The sequence below is a fragment of the Micromys minutus genome, assembly GCF_963924665.1.
Source record: "Micromys minutus genome assembly, chromosome: 3".
In the NCBI taxonomy this organism is placed as follows: Eukaryota; Metazoa; Chordata; class Mammalia; order Rodentia; family Muridae; genus Micromys; species Micromys minutus.
Window position 1 is genome coordinate 18,421,330 of NC_137972.1, and position 24,958 is coordinate 18,446,287.

The following is a 24,958-nucleotide window of genomic DNA, read 5'->3' on the forward strand; positions in this document are numbered from 1 at the left end:
GCCATCGATAACTGCCTGCTGCAAATTTAATTAAAGGAGGAAGACATGTTCCAGCCCCAGCAAGCAGCAGAACTTGGTAGTTTCAGCCAGAGTTTGGCCGAAGTGGTGTGGCTTTAAAGTCAATGATATAAGAAAAGGGTTGTGGAATCTCCCTCTGAAGCTAAGAAAAGCCACTGAGGCCAGGTGTGTGTCAAGGTTGTCTCTGAATGAAAACCCAGCGTACTGGCTGGTTTTGTGTCAACTTGACACAAGCTGGAGTTATCACAGGGAAAGGAACTTCAGTTGAGGAAATGCCTCCCTGAGATCCAGCTCATGGCCTCTGCATCAGCTCCTGCTTCCTGACCTGCTTGAGTTCCAGTCCTGACTTCCTTGGGTGATGAACAGCAATATGGAAGTGTAAGCTGAATAAACCCTTTTCTCCCCAACTTGCTTCTTGGTCATGATATTTGTGCAGGAATAGAAACCCTGACCAAGACACCCAGAGACCACCTTGTGACACTGAGGAGCTATGAAGCTGAAGCTGAGCTTTCTTTGGCTAGTCCAATGTGTTGGAGATGCTTGCGATGGTTTGCATATGCTGGGCCCATGGAGTGGTACTATTAGAAGGTATGACCTTGGTGGAGGAAATGTGTCACTGTGGGGGTGGGCTTGGAGACCCTCCTCCTAGCTTCCTGAGGATGCCCAATCTGTTTCTGGCTTTCTTTGAATGAAGATGTAGAACTCTCAGCTCCTCCTGCACTATGCCTGCCTGGATGCTGCCATGTTCTCGCCTTGATGATAATAGACTGAACTTCTAAACCTGTAAGCCAGCCCCAATTAAATGTTGTCATTTAGAAGACTTGCCTTGGTCATGGTGTCTGTTCACAGCAATAAAACCCTAAGACAATGCTAGAGTCATGAGATACCTGCCAAGAGGAGCTACATAAAGTGCAAAAGAGAGATGTTGCAGTTTACAAAGCTCAAAAAAGTTGGAGATCTGAAAAGCACTTGGACATCAAATGTTGAGATTCAGAATTTGGAGCTTGCCCTGCTGGTTTTACATCTTTCTTTGGTTCAGTATTTCCTAAACATACCCCCTTTCTGTAGGAAGCCGTTGGTGCTTCCTTTCTTTTGAAATAGTATGCATGTCCTGTGCCATTGTCGGTTAGAAGTAAGTGATCTGTGTTTTTATTCTGATTTTGCAGAGACTCAGAGACCTTGAACTTTGGACTTGTAAACAGTGTTGAGACAGTAAGAGACTGTGTGTAGACTTTTGAAGTTGGACTGAATGCATTTTGCCTTATAATATGGCTAGGAACCTATGGGTGGTAGAAATGTTGGGTCCAACTTTGCTTCTGAGTCTTCTGTTTCCTCCCCCCGCACTCCCAGGGTGTGCAGTGGCTTTATTCAGGCTGGGCTTGTATGAATCCACTCCATTTGTGGTGAAGCAGGGCCTGTGTGTGTGTGTGTGTGTGTGTGTATTTGTATGTGTGCATGTGTGAGTGTGTGTGTGTACATATATACATAAGTGTTTCATTACTGAGGCTTAAGGTATTAGATATACCTTATTTGCATGGAAAAGGTTCTAGGAGGTTGAACCTGTAATTTTGCCTGGGATTAAATGACATTCCCCAGGTAGAGAATGGGCTAGGCTCCGGCTAGGCTCCCCAGGGCAGGCAGAGAAGAAAAAGTCTGCTAAAGAAACAGAGTCCTCCATTTTGTACCGGGCTTATCCAGGAAATCCGCTCCTGTACCAGTGAGTTCAAGTGTATCTATCCCCTGTCTTCTATGTTAATTAGAATTGGGGTTCCGGGTGTTATATTGAGGTTCTTGATCCATATGGAACCTGGCAGTATCGACATTTAGACCAACAAATCATAAATGGGACTCAATGAAACTAAAAAGTTTCTGAACAGCAAAGGACACCAAAGGATGAAGAGGCAGGCTACCGAACAGAAAAAGAACCTTTGTTAGCTACGTACACATCTGTCAGGGAGTTATTATTTAGAGCACGCAAAGAACACAAAAATCTAAACACAAACAAACGCACAACTCACTTAAAATTTTGGTGTGGAACTAAACATAAAGTTCTTAAAAGATAAAATAAAAATAACTGAGAAACTTTTTTTTTTATATGCAGCATCCTCAGCCATCAGAGAAATGCAGACTGAACTATCTTACTCCAGCTAGAAGGTCAATTTCCTACAAGAACATTTTCATCAAGTACACTGGAGGCGGGGAATGCAACTGAGATCTTGAAAAGGAAAACAGGATGGGTTGAACTCTGTCTCCCTTGATGACACTCCAACTTGATCTCTGAATGCTGATCCTGTACGACATAGAGGACGTGTCTTTGCAAAGGAAAAATCATGCGTTCCTCACGTCCTTCCTGCCTCTCTTCCTCCTTCCCAGAGTCTTCTTAGGAGCAAATACTCAGGGCTGTGTGATCCTCCGCCTTTTCCATTCTTTATCAGATCAAGCTTCACAAGGGGAGAAAACATACCCAGCTTTGGTGCTAGCTTTGTCTCCAATGCCAAGTGGACTCCTAGGAGCTTCCATTTCTGTCTCAATATACGCAAATATAGCTCAGATTTCTGTCCCAGTCATTCAAAATGTAGCTTCCCCCAGTGTACACAAGAGAATGAGAAGGACATGTACGTTCTCAGCCCACTCACAATTGCTCAACCTTCGGCAAACACACACCTCGAAAAATGACATTGGCTTAGAACTATGTCCAAAGGTAATGATGATGTTTTCCATGTTTTTTTTAAAGTAGTTTTATTCTGCAAGTTTAAAAGGTCTGTTGTTTAATTAGCATACAATTATCAGCAATGAAAAAAATTTTCTCTAACGATTATTGGTGTAAATACATAATACTGTGATTCAGCCACTGTTTTGCTTTTTTATTAACAACAGCCTCTTTTGGCCATTGCCATTGGCGTTTTGATGGTTAGTGGAGTATAGATTTGTTAGTCTTGATAAATGTGCGATAGTTGTTGGAATGCGGTCGAGTTTGTCGATTTACACAATAATTTGTTTATCGTGTGGTATTGGGGACTTTCTGTACTGCATATGAGGAGATCAGAGCACAAGGATCTCTTATCTCTTCCTGCATAAACCAAGTCATCAGGGCTTGAACATAAGTCTTGGCCTGTTGAGCTGCCTCACTAACTCTACAAGGTTTATGCTTGACATTTGGCCAAAATCTTCCACTCAGATTCAACTTTGGCCTCAGTCTATTTCAACATTATTTCTGGAACCCTTGAAATTATGTACGATCAATAATCTTACGATTGTTGCAACCTACAATTAACTCCATCCTACAGTTAGCCTAGGCATGACTTGAGGGTTATTTTAGTGTGTACAAACCTCTTCCTGTTGTCCCATGTATTTTACATGTGCCTCGGAGTGAAGACCTTCCTTCTAGTTTCTTATAAAAAAGACAATTTAAAACATCAGTATCTGTGGAAACCCTTATAATGGAGGAATCTTCAATTTGTCTTAAGCTTCAAAACCCTATTTTACTCAAATTTACTTCTGCTATGAGAAAATTATGACATTAGAAAGAGTTCTTCTGGTTCATTCTGAAATTTTCTATAGTCAAGTCTAAATGACTATTTTTGCTTGAAAGTCCATCTTTTGCCTTTCCAACTGCCATCCATTTGCTGCTGAGAATAGCACAGTAGTAAATCGGAGAGCATGGGAGGAAGCTCTACGTGAGATGCCTTACATCTGTAGACAGTAGAGCCTCACCCTGGTTACCTGCCCTAGAACTGAGAAATGCAAGAGTATAGTAAGTTCATGAAAAGAAAAACCAACTTAACAGCAAGGATTCAACTTAAGTGTAGATTATTAGCAGATGTGGCACAGATAGATAAATAAATGGATGGATGGATGGATGGATGGATGGATGGACAGACAGATGGATAATAAGTTAAAGTGTAGATCATGGTTCTAATAAAACAAAAGCATTCTATGGAGTGCTATATTAACAAACGTTTATTTATACTGTGTTCCAACAAAAAATAAATAAGCTGATATTTCAGCTTATTCAGATTTATTATGTGTATTGGGTTTAAAACTGAGTCTTTAATTAAGAAAGTGACGGTCAGTAGCTTTTCCTAAGTCCTAGTGAGCCTTGGGTGTGAGCTCATGGAACTTGGTGTAAAAAATGATTCAACAGATAGATTTCCAGTCTGTTTTGCAACTGAGTGGTTTTCAGCACCTTTCTTTCAAAAGAGTGATTGACAGCATAGTTAATACTAAATTAAATTTTAAAAATAATTTTTATTAAAGGTCATAGTGTGACCTCTGACTTCCAAACTTGAAATGTAAACGATTGAATGACAGGTAAATAATTAAACGGAGCCTCTTCTTTTTCTATCTATCTATCATTATTTTTAGATGAGCAAGTTTTTTATTACTTCTGTCTGTCTGCACACTAGGAAATAGAATAGGAAATAAAAGGTAAAGAATAGATTATCAAAATTTGTCTCAAACTACCAATAATCAATATCCAGCCGAAGATACACAATTTCATCAAGGAAGTCAAATGAAATATGCATGTACTTTCATTAAGAAATAATGTCCAGGGGTTGAAGAGAAGGCTCAGCAGTTAAGAGTTCAATTCCCAGCATCTGTAATGGGATCTGATGCCCTCTTGTGGTGTGTCCAAAGACAGCTACAGTGTACATTCATATACACAAAATAAATCTTTTTTTTAATGACTAAAAAAGAAATAATTTTCAAGCAGAATGTTCTCTTGAACCTCCACATGAAAGAAAATACATGAGCAATAAGTATTAATATTTCAGTCTTTGTTTTTTAAATCTGAGAGAGGATCTCGCTCTGTTTTCCTGGCTGGCCTAGAACTCACTATATAGATGAACCTTGCCATGAAGTAGTGGGTTCTTGTGTCTGCCACACAAGTGCTGGGGTGACAGGCATGTCACCCACTAGTGGGTTCTTGTGTCTGCCACACAAGTGCTGGGGTGACAGGCATGTCCCCCACACCCTACTCCAGCCAGATGCTCGTTTATTTTGAAGCAAGTTGATAAAAAGTTAGGTTTGACTTAATCTCACTCCTGCTCCCAGGCCAACCTTAAAATTATATCCTCCTGCCTCTGTGAATTCGGGGGTCACAGCCATGCACCCTCAGAGCCATAACAATACACAAACTCTAATCCTGTGATGATTTTATATTAATGTAATGGTGGGATTTTTCTTATTCCCATAACTCTGTAAAATAGGTTCCAACACTCGTGTCTTGAAAAGCAAATGGGACAATGAATGCTGATTTAAAACTATCTTTATTTCGTTCTAGGAAAAATTAAATAGGGCTGCCCATCAATAGAGATTATTTTCTTAGATAACAATCTCCTTTATTTCCGTAATGTTTAGTGATTTCTTAAATACACATTATGCAGCGTAAGTCCAAAAGAACTGTTATTTTCTTTATAGTCATCAAAGATAAGGAGAGCCATACAAAAATAAAAGCCAAACTTATCCACTGGAAGTTGGGTGGGGAGGTAGTTCAGGTTTACTGTGGACCTACATTTCCATTTCAGGACTCACATTACAGGCCAGGCCTACAGATGTAGACCTGTGATTGGAATCCCAGTCCTGCGGGGCAGAGACAGGAAGATCCCAACAGCTTTCTGGCTGCTAAGCAGTCTAGCCAAATTGGTGGGCTCTAGAATTAGCAAGAGATAGGTGCCCCCCCCAAAAAATATGTTCAAGGCATCTACAGAGCTAGTTCCAGGATATCCAGGGCTACACAAAGAAAACCTACCTTGGAAAACAAAGAAGAGGAGGAGGAAGAGAAGAGGAGGGAGGAGGGAGAGAGGGAGAAGAGAGTGAAGGTGAAGAGGAGGAGGAGGAGGGGGAATTCGGAAGAAGGAGGAGGAAGATGAGAAGGGGAAGGAGGAGGGAGAGGAGGAGGAGGGAGTGGAGGGGGAGGGAAATAGGGAAGTTACCTGATGACAATCTCTGACTGCCATGCTTGCATGCATCCTCACACACACACATTCCTGTTGTGTCAGACTTCTAGGAAGGCCTGACACAAACATCTATTCACCCCAGATAAGGATGTAAGTGAAAAACCAAAGCAATAATTCTTCCAGAGTTTAACTCGGCTTTATTTTTTTTCAGTTTCTTTTAAAAAGTTAAAATTAAAATTAATGAAGCACATACCCCCAAACTTACCTTATCTAACATTCAGTGGTAAATTTTGTTATGTTGTTAAGCGAATGCAATATTCCTAGTTATGAAGAGGAAATTGATATTGTATACTTGCATTCATCATCCTTTTTTTTTGTAAACTGGGCAGGTATGTTGACTGACTTCATCAAGCCATGTGATTTATTTCCTTTTTCTTTTAAAATCCTGTGTTTAAAGTCCTGTGTGTTAACTTGAGCTACTGGAAGGCTGAAAGCACCACCTTTCAAACATTTGGGTAACTTTTAAAGGTGGATACAAAGAACAGGGGTAGTCCTGGAAATGATCTGGAATTGATTTTTTAATACTGAAGTAGTTAATATGTTACAAAAATTTGCTTTCACTGCCCAGCAGGTAAAATAAGAACCAGCAGATCTGCACAAGGATCAGAGTTCAGGGGCTGAGGGCTCAGGCCTGTTCTCCCTGCCCCTCTCCACCATGAAGAGAAACCAGCTGCTCACACCAGTCTTCCTTTTACTGTTCCTACTTCTTCCCAGAGAGGCCACTACAGCTACTGCAAAACCGTAAGCCATTCTTATTTCCAGAAAATTCTATTGTGTCCTTCCTTCTTCCTTCCCATCATATTATCTCTTTCCTCGTTTCCTATACAGCAATCTGTTGTCAGAAAACTTGGAAGGATTAGTTGGGGCGGAAAAGCAACTCAGCTTCTCCACCATGTGTTGTTGCATGTTAGTTTCCAGTACTTCCTGCATGAGATTTGTGATGCTCTCGTGGAACCCAAGGTCACATGCAGTGGGTTTTTAAGGCTTCCAGTGATAACTTACTGATTAGCTCATGGTTTGGAAATTTGGAATTTTTAACCTAAAATATGATAGCTGTTGCATCAGACTTGTGTGCCTGTCTGTCTGTCTGTCTTCTGTCTGTCTACGAGGCAGGACCTGACACAAATATTTGCCCAGCCCAGATAGAGAACAAACATAAGTGTTTCTACCAAAGTCCAGCGTGATAAACTAGTATGTGTGGGGGGTTACCTCCAGGAATATGACTCAGGGGTTGCTTACAGGAACATGGATGATTCAAAACCAACTGTGTCACTGAAAGGCCCATTCCTGGGACTCCCTGCTTGACTTGAAGGTAGCTCAGCTGGTAGAAGAGTCTCCTTCGGGGGATTTGGCTGGCCCAGGAGTCTCTTAGAGGCAGCTCTGCCTCCACTCCTCTATGCAACAGTTGTTGACTGCCTCTGTAACCATGGAGAGGCTGCCTCAGTCCCGTTAGCCTCAGCATAAAACATACCACTTGAATCTCATCTGTCCCTCCTCCCTCCAGGAAGGAATATTTCGATTTGGAGAAAATTGCTGCATGGTAATAACTTCAAATGAGTGCCCGATGTTTCTAATATTCTGTGGGTGAACATTTCCTGAACGCCAGAGAATCATGCCCCCGTCTAATCTTAGGTTTTATGTTGACCGCCGGGGAACCCAATCCCCCTGAAACCTCCGATTGATAGCAATGTGAAAAATACTAGAAAACACTCCCAATGACGCCTTTTGAATCCTTCATGGTTGATCCTCTTCTCCACAGACAATATGTGGTGCTGGTCCCGTCAGAGCTCTATGCGGGAGTCCCCGAAAAGGTCTGCGTCAACATCAACCACGTGAACGAGACGGTGGTGCTCAGCATAACTCTAGAGTATGGGATACAGCACTCAAACCTCCTCACAGGCCAGACTGTGGAGAAGGATTCCTTCTACTGCAGCTCTTTCACGGTCAGTGTTCCGCCAGGGATGCGCAGTAATGGTAGAGAAAGAGTAATCAAGTTGGACTTTATATTTCTCATGCATCAAAAGGAAATATTTTAATTAAGGAAAAATGAATGAATACAAAGTACACTTCAAATTGCCTTCATGATATTAGCAAACAGGTCTAATGAAGTGCTTAAAAGGTTACCATAGTGATAAGAAAGATTTAATTTTACCTTAAAAACAAACCTGTGAAGTAAATAATATTTATACTTTTTACAGATCTAAATATTGAGATTCCCTTTTTAAAAAAGATTTATTCATTTTATTTATGAGTACACTGTAGCTGTCTTCAGACACACCAGAAGAGGGGTATCTGATCCCATTACAGATGGTTGTGAGCCACCATGTGGTTGCTGGGAATTGAACTCAGGACCTCTGGAAGAGCAGCCAGTGCTCTTAACCACTGAGCCATCTCTCCAGCCCTGTGAGGTTCTTTTTTTAAATTTTCTTTCAATTTAAATTGTGTCCCTGTGTATATGCACGTGAGTGCAAGTAACCACTGAGGCCAGAAGAGGGCACCCTGGAGCTAGAGCTGTGGACAGCTGTGAGCCTCCTGACACGGATGTGCAAAAAGTACTGTATGCCCTTAAGTGCTGAGCCGTCTCTCCAGCCTCTGAATACTAATCTTCTTGAAAGCCAAATTATTCATGTAAGATAGATGGCAAATGCTGGCCTTGGAAGATGGAATAGAAAAAAATATTTTTTAATAGCAAGACTTCCCTGTGAAAATGCGAGGACACCATCTTATTCACTGTCCTGAGTTCACTGAAGAATGGTTTGTTGTTTTGCAGTGTTTTCTCCTAAAATTGTGTTACACAATCATAATAGTCCTATGAATATGACAGGAAATTGAGTCCTTGACAACCCCTTACCAGTTCTCAAGGATTCACAAAGAAAACAGATCCCTGTAGAGGCTGAGCACCCAGAAGTGGTTCTAAACATACTCTTTTACGGTCTCTGCAGATCTCAGGTTCAAGTTTACCCGAGGCAATCATTGCTGTGGAGATAAAAGGACCCACTCAGCACTTCATAAAGAAGAAGTCAATGCAGATAACAAAAGCTGAGAGCCCAGTCTTTGTCCAGACAGACAAACCCATATATAAACCTGGACAGGAAGGTATAAAGAATTCACTGGGCAAAAACAACTGCAGAGGTGGGGTGGAGGGTGGGGTTTGGTGTTGTTCTTTATGTCTAAGCTGCAGTCATGGAATCTCTGGCCTTGGGTTCCCATTGAGGAGAGGGGTTTTCTCAGCAAAATCTCTGTTTCAGTGAAATTCCGAGTTGTCTCTGTGGACATCAATTTTCGCCCAGTGAACGAAACGGTGAGTCTCCTGTTGGTGGGTGGGAAGTGAGAATGATTATTTACAATGAGAAAAGTAAACAAGCATAAGTCTGATTCTTTAGAAGATCTGAACTCATAGAAGAGACACCTGACCCTGCTACCTCACAACATTGCTTGAGAGCATCCATGCCAGAAGCATATGTAATAGTAATGTGGAGACAGCTCACCAACTGCATCCTTAGAATAGATAAAGCGTTGAAAATCAAGCTGGGTCTGGTCATGCATGCTTCTAATCCCAGAAGGTGGGAGGCCAAGAAGAAGGGTCGCAAGGCCCGGACCTGCTTGAGCCACATAGTAAGCTGCTGTCTAAAATATAACAACAAAACGATATTCAGTTGAAAATGTCCTCTTAAAAGATTCCAGCCACTTCTAGAAGCACATTTTTGGTTTCTCTTAAACAAATATCAATTCCATAATAATAATAATCATGTACTTATCATTCAAATCTTTCATCCAGATAAATTTCCTCAAATGTATGCTAGCCATAAAAGGAGAGCCATGACTTCTTAAGAGATTTATGTTCCAAACTAAACATGTAAAATTGTAAGGGATCAAGCAGAGGACCTCTCCTACTTTAGACAAGAAAAACAGCGACTTTGTTCCTCCGTGATACGGGCTCTATCACCCGATGTCGTGGTCATCTCTGATACCCATGACTATGTGGGCAGCAGCATTGGACCTGAACTAATTACAAAGAAAACTGCTATGGAACAAGGGAATAGGTCATTGTATGAAAGAAGCAACAAGCTCAGTAAAATTTAAAGGCTGTAATTTTACCATTCTATCACACGCTCATGCTGCTTTTTTTTTCTTTTTCAGTTCCCTGTCATTTATATCGAGGTACGTACCAAACTGTGCATCTCAGTCCGAAGAAGGATGCCCTACAAGTTCTTCAAGATCTCGTGTTTCTTTTCAGACTCCATTTCACCTCTACTAAACTGACCCTACTTTCTCTGCGAAGGACTGCGGTTCTTTATGATGGTGGGGTTCTGTGGCTCTTCAAACATTTCTGGTTAAAATACATATGTCAGAAATACATGTACATACATGTACATATACATGTCCATCGTGACACACATATGCAGGGTCTCCCTTCTAAGATCGGACAAAACTGGGATCTCAGATGGCATGGCGGTGGGGTTCAAAGGATCCCATAACTGGTGACCTTAGTGTTCATTATTCACGTCTACATTTTTTTAAGTTGACTAATGACGTTAGCACTAACTCACCAACCACCTATTAAACTCCCAGTGTTTTTCCCTGATAAGCTGACCTCTAATCAAATCATATGTTTCAGTTGTTTACACAATTCATAATATCTTTCTGTAGACTCCCAAGAGGAACCGAATTTTTCAATGGCAAAATGTCAATCTACCAGGAGGACTCCGCCAGCTCTCTTTCCCACTGTCTGCTGAACCAGCTCTAGGTACCTACAAGGTTGTAGTGCAGAAGAACTCATGGAAGAAAATAAAGCACTCCTTTGAGGTGAAGGAATATGGTAAGAATTGTACAAGTATAAGGCATTTATGATGGTGGGGCCCTTAAGGTTTACTTTTCCATAGTTGTGTGTGGTGTATGCCTGTGTGTCTATGTTGGGGGTGTGGTATGTTCTCACTCTCTGTGTGCATATGTAGATGGGAGGAGCTGATATCAGGAAACCAATCATTAAACATGGTTCTCAGAGCTCCCCAGCAATTCTATGACAATTACAAACCAAGATAATAGGTTTCACACCTATGGAGGGAATTTGAAAAAGAAAGAACTCAACAGGAGGAAGTGGCAAATCACAGAACATGACTAGCAAGTTCTGAAGTGGGCATGGGCTAGTCAGAGCATAAGAGAGGTGGGGGTGTGCGACTTCAGCTTCCAGAGTGGAAGATTCATGAGAATCAGTGAAAGAGTCTGAAGACCTTCAGTTCAGCAGACCTATGAACATGTGTCTGATAATGGGGCTGAGGATGTCTGTCAGTCAGAAGAACTAACATTTGGTTAAAATGAGAGAGGGGAGAGAAAGAGAAGAAAAAAAATCAAACACTGGCCCTGCTGTTCCTTCAACTAATGGTGGTGGATCTTCAGACCCAGTGATGCTTCACCCACCTTTGAAATCTTGCACAAAATCAGAGAAGAGGAGTCTGGGAAACATAGTCCAGTTTCACCAAGTGGCCATGGTGCAAACTGCTCATAATAATGAATGACAGCGTCTCTTTTCTAGTATTGACACTGGAGCTCCTTCTGTGTGAGTCTAAGCCATAGATTCCTCTGATAAAATCCACTGGTAATATTTATGTGGTCTCCTACCTAATCTCACCTCCCTCTGCCCTCTTTTTCAAACAGTTTTACCCAAATTTGAGGTACAAGTAAAGATACCCAAGACTATGGCTTTCCTGGAAGAGGAGCTTCCTGTAACTGTTTGTGGCTTGTGAGTTACTTTCTTTTTTTTTTTTTTTATCTTATTTTGGTCTCCATTTCTTATTTGAGATGATACTTTAAACAATATTTAGTAAGGCATTTCTTATCAGCACATACAGGCATTGGATACGGAGTACAAGACGGCCTCTTATGGACATGAAGCTAAAGCTACAACCTTACAGCTAGCCTAAGGGAAGATCCAAAGATACTGTCCTACACCAGCTCTACAGGAGGAGCTTAATTAAAGTTAGAATCCCGAGCCCCACCTTCAGAAATTCTAGCTCCAAATCTAAGGCAAAAGTCACAAATCCTGTACTACAACCTGGGTCCCAGGGCATCCGGAAACAGGAAGCTAAGCCCACCGTTGCCTGGCACCCTTCCACCATAGTGAGCAGAAACAACTGGGGTCATCGTGGTGGCATTTGCAAACTATGCTTTTATTTTGTAGCCACTGCTTTCCCAAACAGTTGCTCACTTTAAAATACTCAGAAATGTGGTCTTTATATATCCTATTCTCTTTTCAACATTGGTCATCTGACACCAGAGACAATCATTTTTTAATTAAGTGGGTATTAATTAAGTGCAACACACATGGGCAGATGCCCAGGAAGTCCAGCAGTAGTGGATCCACAGAAGCAGTTGTGAGCCGCCCAATGTGAGTGCTGGGAACAAAACTCAGGTCCTTTGGAAAAGCGGGAAACACTCCATTTTTATGTGTGTGGACGTTTTGCCCACACACGTGTCTGGTGCCTGCAGAGACCAGAAAAGACCATCAGAGTCCCTGGAAGTTGCAGATGGTTCTGAACCATCAGGTGGGTGCTGGGAATCAAACCTGGGTCCTCTGGAAGAGCATCAAGTGCTCTTACCTGTCACCTTTCCAGTGAGCAGGACAGTCTTACAGCAAAACCTCAACTAAAAGGAAAGAAAGAAAGAGATGGTTGCAGTGACTTTTAATCCCAGGAATCAGGAGACAGAGGCAAGCAGATCTCTGAGTTTACATCAGTCTGGTACATGCAGCAAGTTCCAAGCTGGCCAGGGATGCATAATGAAAAAAAAAAAGGAAGAAAGGAAAGAAAAGGAGGAAGGAACATACGAAATCAGTATCTTTCCATTTAGAGGCATTTTCCAAAGGTTCACTGACTACTTTGTCTTAAAATTATAGCACGTTCACACTTAGATGGAATTCGACCTGGTCTCCCAAGCTTTGTCAGGAGTTTAAACACTAAACGAACAGGAGAGAAAAACAAATAGGATGGAACCATGGTTGCTCCAGTCAGGTAAAGAAAACATCCTTGGCACTCACATTCAATCGCGTTACTGTTCTAGGTACACATACGGAAAGCCCGTCCCCGGTCTGGTGACAATGACTGTGTGCAGAAAATATTCACGGTTCCGCTCCAACTGCTATGGCCAAAATTCGCAAAGTATCTGTGAAGAATTCAGCCAACAGGTATGCGGAAGCCACTCCCAATCCTTAATAGAACATACACTTTGAAGTGTCGCCATTGAAATAGGGAGAAGAAATATGAGAATGGTTAGTGGTATTAAGAATCCAGATGAAGGCAGAGATTATGAATCTATAACTGCATTCATTTGGCCAATTTTGTAATTTTCTGACCAACAGCAATCAATACGCCGAGTTCTCAAAGATTAAAGTAGTGATCAAAGCTGGCTTTTGTCACCGAATGACAAAGGGGGAAATGCTGAATGATAAATGAGCATCTGACCCAGAAGAGGAAGACCTAGAAGACAGCAATTAGAGACCCCTAGTGCGCCTCCGAGGAGGGATGACAGGGAAACAAGTGAGAGTAGAATATCGCGCTGAAAACATTGGATGCGGCTGAGTGTGGAGGCTCAGGCCTGTAATCCTAGTAATCAGGAAGCAAGGGCTAGATCAGGAGTTCAAGATCATCCTTGGCAGATAATGAGACAGGTGCTGATGTGGGCAGAATGAGAATCAAGAAGAACTAGTGGCCCTGGAGAGATGTTAAGAACACTAGTCACTCCTGCTGAGGATCTGGGTTCAATTCCCAACACACACACACACACACACAGCAACATACAACCTTCTGTAACTCTAGTTCCAGGAGTACCCAACACCCTCTTCTAGCCTCCATGGGCTTTGTATGCACGGGGTGCATAGACTCGAGTGCAGGCAAAACACCCACAGGCATAAAATAAAACTAAAGAATCTTAAAGCTGTATGCCTGCATTCTGATTTCAGAGGAAGGATATGTAAAAATTTAGGGATGGCTATTAGAGCGGGCACTGTATAGAAACTGCAGGAAAGTTACCTAAGCTGCAGAGAGCTAATCAGGGAGAGGCCAAAATGGAAGGTGTGAAGATAAACAATGGGATGAACACTGACAAATGACATCTGGCTGTCCAGAAAATGGCTCATGATGTCTATAAACTCACTAATTATGATGGAATTTTGAGGAGGAGGAGGAGAAGTGTGTGTGTGTGTGTGTGTGTGTGTGTGTGTGTGTGTGTGTGTGTGTTGAGACAAATTTTATAGCGCAGGCTAGCCTCAAATTCACTATGTATTCCAAACTGACTTCAAATAATTCTCCTGCTCCAGCCTCCCAAATGCTAGGACTACAAATGTTTGTCAACATGTACAACCACGATAGAATTAAATTTGTTATTCAGTAAATATTTGCATGTAAGTAGGTGCAAATAGGAAACAAATCTTTATTAAAACACAGGTCACAACGTTTCATTCGGAACTCTGATAGCTATAAATCTGATTGTCTAGTCAATGGCTATGCATGTTCCCAATGTCTCAGACACTAAGAAAATACAAGAATCAACAAAGGCTGACAAGGACACAGAGAGAAGGAAATCCTTGTGTAGCGGGGATATAAGCTACTCCAGCCGCTAAGGAACTCAGAAGGGAAGTTCAAAAAAAATAAAGATAGATCAATCTATGAAGCAGCTGGGTACTTACCAGAAGGATTCACACACCACAGAGTCAACATGCCCTGCTGGAGCATCCACAGTTATTACAGCACTGTTCCCAATAGCTGTATTATAAGCCAAGCAAGGTGTCTATCAGTAGAGGAGTGAATAAAGAAACCTTGGTGTGATCTGCAGAAGGAAATGCTTTAGCCACAAACAGAGCTGAGTTATGGGACTTGGTAGGAAAATGGACACTAGAGATAATAACGGGGAGTTAAGTCAACCTCAGAAAAGCAAGCAGCGTGTGCTTTGGTCTCACTGTGGCTCGAATTTTTTATAGAGAGAAATGTAAGATCATGAATGTGTTTACGTATGTTGGGAAAGAAAGTAGAAAGAGAATTACACAGGCCTGTGGTCCCTAGCCCTGCTAATACAGCGACCCTTTTATGCAGTGCCTCCTGTTGTGGTGACCCCCAGCCAGAAAATTATTCTTGTTACTACTTCATAACAGTAATTTTCTACTGTTCTGAATAGTAATTATAAATATCTGTGTTTTCCAATAGTCTCCCACCTAAGGGGTCACGACCCACAGGTTGAGAACTGTGGACCTAGGTGAATACAGGAATGAGGGAGAAGGAATAGGATGAGGAGAAGAGAGGGAGAAAATGTGTTCAAGTAAATCATACACTTGCATGAAATGAAGTAATGAAGCCCAGCACCATACATACACCAGGAATGTAGAGCAATACGTTTAAATAGATCATATAACAAAGCGCATGGCCAGTAGCCAATATTTAGCTAGAGATGGTTATAGAAGCCTCTTGTGTTGTGCCCGAGTTGAGTGGGGAGAGTGGACAATGTTATCATTTGATGAGTAACATACACAAAGAGTTATAATTACAATTACAAAACGTGACGGCATACTTGGAAACTCTAGGAGAATTATCGTAGAGCAAACAGGACCCATTTTTTTGGAAGGGAGGGGAGGAGAAGGCTGGCTGTAAATAACCCAGAGATTAACAAAGAAACTGTGTCATCCTTGGGCTTGGGAAAGATCAAACAGCCCAAAAGGTACCTGAACGCTTAAAACCTTTTTGTAAACTTATAACCGGCATTTTCATGGCAAGTCAGAGAACTCGGGAACTCTCCCCTCTCTCCAGGCAGATGACAAAGGATGTTTCAGGCAAGTTGTAAAAACCAAAGTATTCCAGCTCAGACAACGAGGCTACGACATGAAGATTGAAGTGAACGCCAGAATCAAAGAGGCGGGAACAGGTCGGTATTATTTTTAAATAGATGCCAATTAAGTGGAAACTTACCAAACTTCCATTCCATTTGAGCACTTTACAGTTTCTGCATCCTATGAAAGTGGCAGGTCATCAACCTTGAGAAATAAGATATTTAAAATCAGAAGCTGTGTGCATGTGTTGGGTGGGGGGGTGTTGTGTGAGTGTGTGTGTGAGTGAGTGTGTGTGTGTGTGTGTGTGTGTGTGTGTGTGTGTGTGTGTAACTGTGATAAGATTTTCATAAGGAATGTGAAATTTAAGGGAAGACTGAATATGAAAGGAAGTAGTTAATTCTGATGAAGAGACCAGTGGGAGATTCTTAAGCTTGCAATCTATGTGCTTTGTGGAGGGGCAGTGACATTTTGAAAGACTAGATGGGCAGAGAAAAGCACATGAGCACACTCATTCTCGAGAGGAAGAATTTTGAGTCCAACAGTGAAGAACTTAGCCATGGTTCTGAAAAGCATGGCTAGCTCCAGATGGATCTGATAATGAGCTAAGCAAACAGATGGTTTAAAATAATGCTAATGAAATATTCAGGATAAATGAAAAGTGTTCGGGATAGGATACCTCATAAAGTATTCACAGATTACTGGAGCATCCTGTAATAACGGAGGAGCGCGAAGGTAGAAGTAGAAGGTAAGTTTGGAATACTCAACACTGACCTCATGGTTTTGGGGTTTGTTTTGTTTTTCAGGAACAGAACTAACTGGCACTGGATCATGTGAAATCACAAATACCTTAAGCCAACTGAAGTTTACTAAAGTGAATACACACTACAGGCCTGGGCTACCTTTCTCTGGACAGGTAAAATGTCCTCCACTGTAATCATAGTTAGGGACATGAAATAGTCTTGGGTGTGCACACTGTACATACATACATGTCTATACCTTTACACGAGTATAGAAGCACATGTATGCATACCATGTGCATGTATGGAGGGAGGCTTGAGGTTGATGTCTGAGGTCCTCAGCCATTCTCCACCTAACTCACTGAGGCAGGATCTCTCACTCGAACCTGGAGTTTGACAATTCTGCAGCGCTGGGAGCTGAGTCCTCAGGCAACACAAGAAGCACTTCACCCACTGACCCATTTCCCCAAACCCAAGTGTAAGGTCTTTTGAGAAAAAAAATATTTAATTGCAAAATCAAAATATATTACAAAAGTTCTTTAGAAAAAATTATAACAAATTTTACATTTATCAAGTATGGTAAAATGTTGAAAAAAGTAAATTTTTAATCAATTTCCTTCCATGCCTCTGTAAAATGTGTGTGTGTGTGTGTGTGTGTGTGTGTGTATAGTTTGCTATGTTCTCTTTAATTCTCTCTTTGTAAACAAAGCCTTTCTGGTGCAATTAAAAGTAATTTAAAATTTAATTTAAATTTCAATTTAAATAATTAGAAATACTTTAAATTATTCAATTAGAAATCATTTAAATAACTTAAAAAGTAATTGTAGTAGGTAGTTCTCCATTACTATAACAAAATACTTGTATATTTTGTATACATAATATAAGTATATATTATATATAAGATATAAGTAGCTTATAAAGGTCTGTTTTGGCCTGCAGTCTTGGAAGGCTATTATGAGTTGTGTGTGTAGAGACACCATCTATTCACAGTGTAGGCAGACAACAGGTTAAAATATTCCTCTCATTACAAAAGGAGAAAGAGAGCCAAGATTCTAGTCTGCTTTGACAGCACACTCCCAATGACCTAAGAACTTCAAACTCAACTCCTCCTACCAATAACACTACTTTGGGCTCCAAGCCTTTGCAAGACAATTAACATCCAAGTGGTATCAATGATATGTCATCTAGATGAAAAAATTTAATTGCTAAAAAAATTGTAGACTTCTTTTGCAGTACTAAAACAATGTAATATTGGTAAATGTAGGACAGATGATTCAATTAAGTAAACTGCTCATGCACATTTATATAGCATGGCTAAGGTTTCTAGGCATTTTTTTCCAAGTTTGCTTTTATAGTAAATAATCTTTGAGATAAACTTATGGGCAATTTTCTCATTTATATTTTGAATTTATATCTGGATTTGACTTTTGTACCTTTTTCATTCACTTTAGTATTCCATATCAAGTTGGAAAGACACTGATAAATATGTTGTGGTTTGGCAAGGCCATCACAGGTAGAGAGACAATAATGAGACAACTGTAACATGTGAGTTCACTAGAAGTTGAACACTGAAAGGGAGATGGTAGCACACCAACTGAGGAGTCAGAGCAGGAACCCAAGGCAGGAACCCAAGGCAGGAACCAGGAGGCAGGGACTGAAGAAAGACCATGAAGGAATGCTTCTAACTTGCTTGCTCCTCACGCTTTGCTCAGAATGCTTTTTCTATGCAGCCCAGGACCACCTGTCCAGGAAGTAGGAACGATTCATAATGGGCCAGGCCTTCCCATGCCATTAAACAAGAAAATGCACCACAGGCTTGCCCACATGCCAATCTGGTGGGGGCAGTTTTCTCAGTTCATGTTCCCCTCTTCTTAAACTTGACATAAAACTAACCAGTTAAGACCCTATCTCATCAAAAATAGGTGTTTTTTAAAAGGGCACAAGCTGTAATGGAGAGGTTCATTGGCTGGATGTCATCATTTCACCTTAGAAGCAGTTATTAAGATGTAACACTGTACTTTAAAATTGTACAGTACTGATGTTTATCAATTAAAAAATAATAAAATAAGGAGCTGGAGAGATGCCTCCGTGGCTAAGAACTGCACTTGCAGAGGACTTAGGTTCAGTTCCCAGAACCCACATGGCAGCTCACAACCATGCAAAATTCCAAGGGATCTGTTGCCCTCTTCAGAATCCAAGGGTACCAGGAATACACATGGTGCACAGAAATCCATCCATGTAAAACAAAATGTAAACAAAATTTTACTTAAAAGAAATAAAATAAAAAGAAACCATCGGTTTTCAGAAGCAGAAGATATCACAATTGAAACCCCAGAAAATAAGTCTCATTTGCAGATGTGAAGATCTTCAGGAATGGGACAGAGACTGAGCAAGAGACACAGATGTAAAGGGAACAGACCAAAAAAATGGAGTGGCTAACTGCCATTTGTAAACCGGTCGTCACTTTCCTGTTTCTAGGTTCTTCTTGTTGATGAGAAGGATCAACCAATCCCCAACAAGAAATTATCTGTCCACGTAGATCCAGCTGGATACCGGTCCACTGTTACTACCGATGAGCATGGCTTGGCCAACATCTTCATTGACACTTCCAACTTCACAACGCCGTTTATGAGAACCATGGTAAGTAGAGATGAGCATGTGAGGCTATAAAGGCTTAGTTCACGGGACGACGCAACTTAGGGATGTACAAGGGGCACATGAAGTCCAGGGACAGAGGAAAATGTGATAGGAAATAAGGCAAACTGAGCAATGTGAGAACAGGTAACAGAGGGCAGAAAGTCCTGTGTCAGGAACACTTACAGCACAATCTGCCTTCTGTATCTCGGGGAAACTTCTCCTGGTATTGCCTTGAAGATTTCTGGTATTTTTATAGTTCTATTACAAGTTAGATTATGTCTGATTCTTTTAGCATGATACAATTGTTGTTTGTGCTTGAACAGTCAATCTTGTGCTATAAAGCTGTGAAAGGATATGGCAGTAGCTACCTACACAAGCTCTGTATACAAGGCTAGACCTAGCATAATAGATAGGAAAGGGCCTCAGAGGTCCCTGGGAAGAGCAGCTAGATCCATTGCTCTCAAACTGCCTAGTGCCGTGACCTTTTAATGCAATTCCTAATAATCACTTTCATTGCTACTTCTTAACTAATCTTGCTACTGTTATGAACTGTGGTGTAAATATCTGATATACAGGATATCTGTGGAAGAGTTGTTTGACCTCCCCCCAAAGGTGTTGCAACCTACAGGTTGAAAAACACTGAGCTGGCCAGGGGAGGGAAATCATATTTCTCAGTGATGTATCCATGGGTACATTGCCCCCACTCAATCAAATAATCTCCTACACATACTCATGAGACAACCCTAATTAACACAGAAAAAGGCACAATAGGAGAGAGACTCTGAAAGATGAGATGTTCTGGGATGAGCAGTAGGGTAAAAAAGATTAGTGGGGAACTCAGTCAAAAATATGTGTGTGAAATATTATAAGTAAAATGATTGCTTATTGGGCTGGAGAGATGGCTCAGTGGTTAAGAGAATTGACTGTTCTTCCAGAGGTCCTGAGTTCAAATCCCAACAACCACATGGTGGCTCACAACCACCAGTAATGAGATCTGATGCCCTCTTCTGGTGTGTCTGAAAAAGACAGCTACAGTATATATACATATATATATAATATTATATATATTATATATAACTGTATATATATATATATAATAAATAAATCTTTCAAAAATGATTACTCAGGTGTGCAACTAATGAAATAAATCTGAACAGAAAAAGTAGACATGAGTTTTGCAAGCATGGTGAGAATTTCTTAATCTCAGCACTTGGGAGGAAGAAACAAGAAAATTGTGAATTTTAAGTTTGAGTTTTGGGATACAAAAGCTTGAATAATCTTAATAGGAAATTAGAAAACTGGTTATAGATTTAAAAAACAACCTTTTTAATAAAAAGATATATAAGTAAGAGATAGATAGAGAGATAATAGATAGACAGATAGAGGTATAGATAATTTGATGGACAGATGGGTGGGTGGGTGGGTGGGTGGGTGGATGGATGAATAGGTGAATAGATGGATGGATAGATAGGTGATTGATTGATAGATAGATAGATAGATAGATAGATGATAGATAGATAGATAGATAGATAGATAGATAGATGATAAACAGACAAACACTAAATGCAAATGTCTTGTTCACTCTCCCATTAGGTCCTCTACAAGGAGAACAATGTCTGCTATGACAGCTGGTGGCTTGATGAGTTTCACACACGGGCAGAACATTCTGCAACTCGCGTCTTTTCCCCGAGCCAGAGTTATGTTCAACTGGAACTTGCTCTTGGTACCTTGGCCTGTGGGCAAACTCAGGAGATTCGGATACACTACCTCTTGAATGAAGATATCCTGAAGGATGAAAAAGACCTAACCTTTTACTATTTGGTAAGAAGGACCGTCACTGCACCTCTTTCTAGCTGTATAGACTGCAGATGTCTTAGGTTCCTCTCAAAATAATGGGTTTTATCGGACATCAGTGTTAATATTTGAGTTTTTGTTCTTTATACTGAAAAATAAACTGTTTCCTACGAAATTATTCACACTTTATTTTACCAACTGTCTTGTTCACTACTGAAATATTGACTCTAAATAACATTTCTTTATTTCTATACAAAATGTACCATATTTATAATAGTTACAATTTCCATTTCATTTCTTCATAGTCCTGAGACCTTGGATAATTTACTAGGCTTCTTCCTCAAAAGCAAATATCAGTTCTCTCACCTGAATACTTGAAACAATAGTCCACATAATTATTAAGCAAATTGAATTGTTCAAGCTACCTTATCTCAGAGTAGGGTACACAGAGAATGAGCAATATATTTTGTTTATTTGAAAGTAAGAGTAACCAGAGGCTGGAGAGATGGCTCAGCGGTTAAGAGCACAAGATGCTCTTCCAGAGGTCCTGAGTTCAATTCCCTGCAACCACATGGCCATCTGTAATGGGATCCGATGCCCTCTTCTTGTTTTCACTCACACATAAATAAACAAAAAAAATGTAAGAAGAAAAATCAAAAGAAGAGTAACAACAGAGGATGCTTGTATTATACATCTATCTCCACCATATATACTCTTTCACATACATATCACATGTATGTGCTAAAGATACATACATACATACTTTTCCACACACTACTAGGAATGGTAAATACTAAAAAAAAAACCATAAAAATTATGTACTTGTTATTTAAAACATATATATATGAGAATGATAGGAAGGAAATATAGTAATGAAATGACTTCCGAGTGGCAGTAGCATGATCGTTATTAATACATCATGAGTATGCTAACATACATACTTTAACCTGCCTGGACAGACAGACCTTACATTGGTAATAGGTGTATTTCCTTTTGTCTTCAGATCAAAGCAAGGGGAAGCATCTTCAGCTCAGGAAGCCACGTCTTGTCGCTTGAACAAGGAAACAGTAAGCACCATCTGCCTTTTGTTTGTTTTGTTTTGTTTTAATGTCCTCTCATCTTGCCAAGCCTCAGTAACTGCTCAAACCGGAGCCTCTCCCACATCGCAGGAAGCGCCTGGCAGCCCTCTGTTACTCAGTGAGGAAGCTGCTCAGAACACTTCTGGACTTAGGGTTTTATTTCTGAAGTAAAATGTATTCATTTCGTAATTATTTTCAAACAGAAAAAAAATCAAAAACGTAAAAAACAAAAAAAAAAAAAACAAAAAAAAAAAACACTTTTTTTCTTCATGAATGGGTGTGTTGGATCCCTATTGATGCCGTGACGGCTTTAGCACAGATTTCCTGGCACATAACAACACAGATTTTTTCATATTTCTATTTGGAAGTCTCACAGGGCTGGAGACAAGTGCTTTGCCTCTACCACTCCCTTCCTTCAAAGCCAGCAAGCAGCGCTCCACCTTCAAACCTTACCTGCCTGGCTCCCTTGTATAACCATCTTTTTTTCCCCCCCAAAAAAAAAAATTATTGGAAATTCTCTGCATTTACCTTTCAGATGTCATCCCTTTCCCATCCCCCAACCCCCTCCCACTGCCTCCATGAAGGTGCTCCCTCTCCCATCCACCCTCTCCCACCTCAGCACCTTGGCATTCTCTTACACTGGGAAAATGAGCCTTCACTGGACCAAAGGCCTCTCCTCCCGTTGAAGTCAGAGAATGGTTTCCTCGGCTGCATATGCACCTTGAGCCGTAGGTCTTTCCATGCGAACTCACTGGTTGGAGTTTTAGTTCCACTGTGGTGGGTTTGGATAGTTGATCATTTTGTTCTTTGTGGCTGGGCATGGTGACACTTTCACTTGTCTGTGCTGTTGTCGGGAGGAGCAGTTTCTCTCTTGAGCCCAGAAAGTGCTCTGTGCCCCTTAGCAGCTGCATAATGTGAGTTTTCTGGAACCCTTTTTCTCACCAAACCCTTCTTGCTTCGTGGCGAACAAGCCTCCGTTTTCACTCCTACCAAATCTTACGGCACAGAACAAGAAGCAGCCGGGCTGGGCACCGATGCTCCTCCTTAATTTTCTCAATCTGTTCTTTCCATTCGCTTCCCACATAGCTCCGGGAAGCAGCTCAGCAAGAGCGTCCGTCTGCCCTTGTGCAGTAAGATTCCCCTCCTCCATAGCGCTCACTGGCTGCGGTCTTTATAATTATTATAATCATCAATACTTACTAGTCATGCAAGTTGATGGGTTTCACAGTACGGTCTCCATGCGTGTGCGAATCGTATTTTGGCTTCCGTTAGCTTGCTCATTCTCTTCCCCTCCCCCTTTCCTTTCCTGGGCTCATCTAGTAGTTTCAGGTCATTATTTTTTCCTCATATAAAAGAAATCATACAGTACTCACCTCTTTTTCTGGCTCGTTTTGATTAACATGATATCCCCCAGTTCCGCCCATTTTTTTTTTCTGAAGATGACATAATTTCATTCTTCTTTATGGCTAAATAATATTCCATTGTCCATACGTACCACAATTTCTTGCCCACTCGTGGTGACGGATGCCTCAGTTGACCCCATATATTGGTGGTGGTGAGCAGAGCTGCAGTAAGTGTTGATGTTTGTGTGTCTTGTTTCGTGTTCTTCTGAGAAAGACTCCAGAGTGGCACCGCTGGTGGACTGATGACCGTACCTTTAGTCTATTGCAAATCCTCCGTGTTATTTGTCACAGTGGCTGCACGGATTTGCACTCTCGGCAACTGCCTTTGGAGGGCCCTTCTCCTCCACTTCCTCGCTAGCATTCGGGCTGTTTGTGGTTTTCTTTTTTGCCCTTCTGACTGGAACGAAGTGGAACCTCAATGTAAATGTGATTTGCATTTCTCTGTTGGCTACGGAAACTGAATGTTGGACACGGTCATCAGCCATGGGCTTCCCCCACGTCTTACGTCACTCGCCCATTTTATGATTACGTTGTTTGTTCTTTTTTCTTCTCTTCTCATTCTATACATCGGGTATCTCAATACTCTGTTCGGTGAATGACTGCAGAAGATAACCCCCATGGAGTAGGTTGTGCTTTCCCTTCTGAGCACCCACCTCTGAAAGCAACTGCTCTCTGGTTGATTTGACTTTCCCCACGAAGAGCAGTAGTTCTCGGCTGCCTCTAACCTGCCATCTTGAATTGCCAAACACCTCACACTGCGTCTCATGTCTGTTTCTCCTGTCTATTTATGCCACACGAAGTCTCTAAGTCATACGCCATGACTCTCCCTCTGCATACTTCCTACGGGACTTCTAGCAACACAGTTCTACCTGTCCAATAAAGATGCAGTATCCCCTTCTCTAAAGGGCTGGGTGGTTGGAGAGATGGCTCAGAGGTTAAGAGCACTGACTGCTCTTTCAAAAGACCTGGATTCAATTCTCAGCACCCACGCGGTGGCTTGTAACCAACTGTAACTCCGATTCCAGAACATCTGATTCTCTTCTGGCCTTTGTGGGCACTGCACATAAATATACTTCACAGACAAGTATGAAGGCAAAATGCTAGTATACATACAATAATATAAAATAAAATATAAAAATTCTTGGAAATAGAAACATATACTATGTGCTTTTTCCTACTTAGCAGGGGGACAAAATTAAAGCTGTATCTATAAAAAACATCATTCATGAAGCATGCATTTATGAAGCACCACTGCATACACATTCATTCAACATGCATTTATGAAGCACCACTACATACACATTCATTCAACATGCATTTATGAAGCACCACTGCATGCATAGTGGCAAAGGTGCAAGTCTTTTTTACATGATACAAATATGAATTCTTTTTTTTAATTTATTTCATATATGTGAGCACACTGTCACTGTCTTCAGACACACCAGAAGAGGGCATCAGATCCCATTACAGATGGTTGTGAGCCACCACGAGGTTGCTGGGAATTGAACTCAGGACCTCT

At 41.1% G+C, this 24,958-nt stretch overlaps 1 protein-coding gene across 1 annotated transcript in view; it reads left to right on the forward strand.

The window, feature by feature from the left end:
• Positions 1-6,633: 6,633 nt before the first annotated feature.
• The window catches only part of LOC308418835 (pregnancy zone protein-like), a gene marked incomplete at both ends in the record, with an annotated part of 46,415 nt that continues 28,090 nt past the window's right edge, over positions 6,634-24,958 (forward strand). The window contains 13 exons of the mRNA XM_080914397.1: positions 6,634-6,719; positions 7,738-7,921; positions 8,921-9,074; positions 9,227-9,279; positions 10,119-10,139; positions 10,629-10,797; positions 11,634-11,718; positions 13,035-13,158; positions 15,770-15,884; positions 16,593-16,702; positions 19,005-19,166; positions 20,757-20,984; positions 21,961-22,024. Of these exons, the coding sequence (XP_080770523.1) occupies positions 6,634-6,719; positions 7,738-7,921; positions 8,921-9,074; positions 9,227-9,279; positions 10,119-10,139; positions 10,629-10,797; positions 11,634-11,718; positions 13,035-13,158; positions 15,770-15,884; positions 16,593-16,702; positions 19,005-19,166; positions 20,757-20,984; positions 21,961-22,024 (1,555 nt within the window). The remainder of the gene's footprint in view (positions 6,720-7,737; positions 7,922-8,920; positions 9,075-9,226; positions 9,280-10,118; positions 10,140-10,628; positions 10,798-11,633; positions 11,719-13,034; positions 13,159-15,769; positions 15,885-16,592; positions 16,703-19,004; positions 19,167-20,756; positions 20,985-21,960; positions 22,025-24,958) is intronic.